Source organism: Notothenia coriiceps, unplaced genomic scaffold (assembly GCF_000735185.1).
Source record: "Notothenia coriiceps isolate Sejong01 unplaced genomic scaffold, NC01 NC01_scaffold00023392, whole genome shotgun sequence".
NCBI lineage: Eukaryota > Metazoa > Chordata > Actinopteri > Perciformes > Nototheniidae > Notothenia > Notothenia coriiceps.
The window spans coordinates 1331-3277 of NW_011356093.1; the positions used below are offsets into that span (position 1 = coordinate 1331).

The window sequence follows — 1947 nt, forward strand, 5'->3', positions numbered from 1 at the left end:
CTTCTGATTACCTAATTTGGCGTGCATATTTGCCGCACGCAAACCTACCTCTTTTGGATTTGGAAAGGTTGGCATGTATGCATATTTATGGGTCTCATGTCTGTCCGCTGAATGTGATGCCACACAGCCAGGAGGTTAGCTTAGCTTAGCATTAACATTAGAATCAATGCGAACTGCTCGCACCACACTGACAAAAGTAAAGCAAACATTAAAGGGTGATTCATATTTGTACGCACATGCATTTATAGTTGTGCTGCGGTACGTCTCTCTGTAGTTACAACGCTTAAATGCAAGATGGCGTTTGTTTTTTCTATGCTACTGTGTTCAGTTTATTGTATACCTTAAACCAGGGGATCCCAAAGTGGGGGTCGCGAAATGATTAAAAAATTAAAATGGAAAATTAAAAAAAAAAAATTATAAAAGATGATTGATTTTAAAAAAAAATTTTTAATTATTATTATTAATAATAACGTTTGCATAGACATTGTCAGGGGCGGACTAGCCATCTGTATAATTTCCCCGCAACGAGGCTCCCCCTTTGACAATCCACTCGCGCAGTGTTTCTCAAACTTTTTCCAAGGACCTCCCCCCCGTCGACAGGGGGTCGCCAGTCTCTGGCACTGTTATTTTGGGGGTCGCGGGCTGAAAAGTTTGGGAACCCCTGCCTTAAACAAAGGTGATTGAAACTGAGCAGATCAGGTTATGAATGGAGAAAATTGACAGTTACTTTGACTGAAATGACTGCAACACGACAGGACGTTACAAGAGATACTTTGTATTTTCATGATCAAATGGTTATGCAGCCGGAGGAAATGTGATGCTAACAAGCTAATGAATCACAGTTGTGGTCTGCGTCATCTACTAATATTTTTGAAGAGGTGCATGTCAGGGTAAAGCTTGTATACAGTATCTACTTGAATCGTTACGAACTCCAGGAAACTCTCATCTTTCCGCCAATAAACAGTCCCATACAGGAAAATATAACCACACATTTTTAACAAGATATAGCGTGTTTTTAATTTGAGCTTGTGACACTCTTCTCTCGGTGCAGAATCCATGATCCTCCTGGGCTCCATCGAGACGACGGAGCTCCAGGCCATCTTGGACTGGTGGCTCTCTCCGGAGAGGCGAGTCTTTGAGAGAGGTCAGAGTTCACCGGGATCCAAAGTCAGCTGGGAGTCGTTCAGCTTCGTGGACGAGGAGGGCGGAGAGCAGAGCGCAGACAAGGTGGGGAAAACATCCAGAAGGAAAGTACATTTACTAAAAGGCTGTAATAAAAATTTTTAATTCTTGTGATTCGGTTGAGTTTTGCTATTAATAAACATTATTTACACTTCTACTTACATACATTTTGGAAGCTGTACTCTGTGCTGCACTAGATTAAAATATTCTTTAAATACAGATGTTTTTCTTATATATCTTAAAATAATGACGTTTACCAAGTAACAGATCTGGATACTTTTCTCAGCAGCATCCTCGAGTAGCTTTAATTTAATGGTGTGATAACATGATGTAACTTTTACAACATGACAGGAGAACATCACTGTTTATCGCCTTAGATTAAACCCAGCGTATTATCTCTAAATAAATATTGATGATGCGGTTACTGCAGACTGCTCCAGGCCAGGAGGAGCGTAACGGACCCCTACAGACCCCCAGAGCTCAGGAGCCCTCCACCAACCACTCAGACTCAGGTAACACTCACACTGCACATGCATATAGAGTGGTGCAGGAACGAGTCCTAAAACGTTCCCTCGTCTCAGAGTCAACATTTTTTTGAAAATGTTTTTTGAAAATAGCTGGAAATAAGGTCTGTGGTTGAAACAAATTTAAGAGACGGATCACGTTTTGTTCTATGACATTAAATACATCAGCAGTGACCCCACTGGTGATTTTTGAAGAGTTTACTGTTAAGAACTCAAACACTTAGGAGGTAGGACCCAATTG

The 1947-nt window shown here is 41.1% G+C and overlaps 1 protein-coding gene across 1 annotated transcript; it reads left to right on the plus strand.

Moving 5' to 3' along the window:
* Positions 1 to 1051: 1051 nt before the first annotated feature.
* LOC104954475 (chloride channel protein 1-like) lies at positions 1052 to 1694 on the plus strand (the record flags this gene model as incomplete). Its single annotated transcript, XM_010781587.1, has 2 exons — positions 1052 to 1227; positions 1613 to 1694. Coding segments are annotated over 2 exons (258 nt in total), but the record flags the coding sequence as incomplete, so codon positions are not given.
* Between the last annotated feature and the right edge of the window lie 253 nt (positions 1695 to 1947).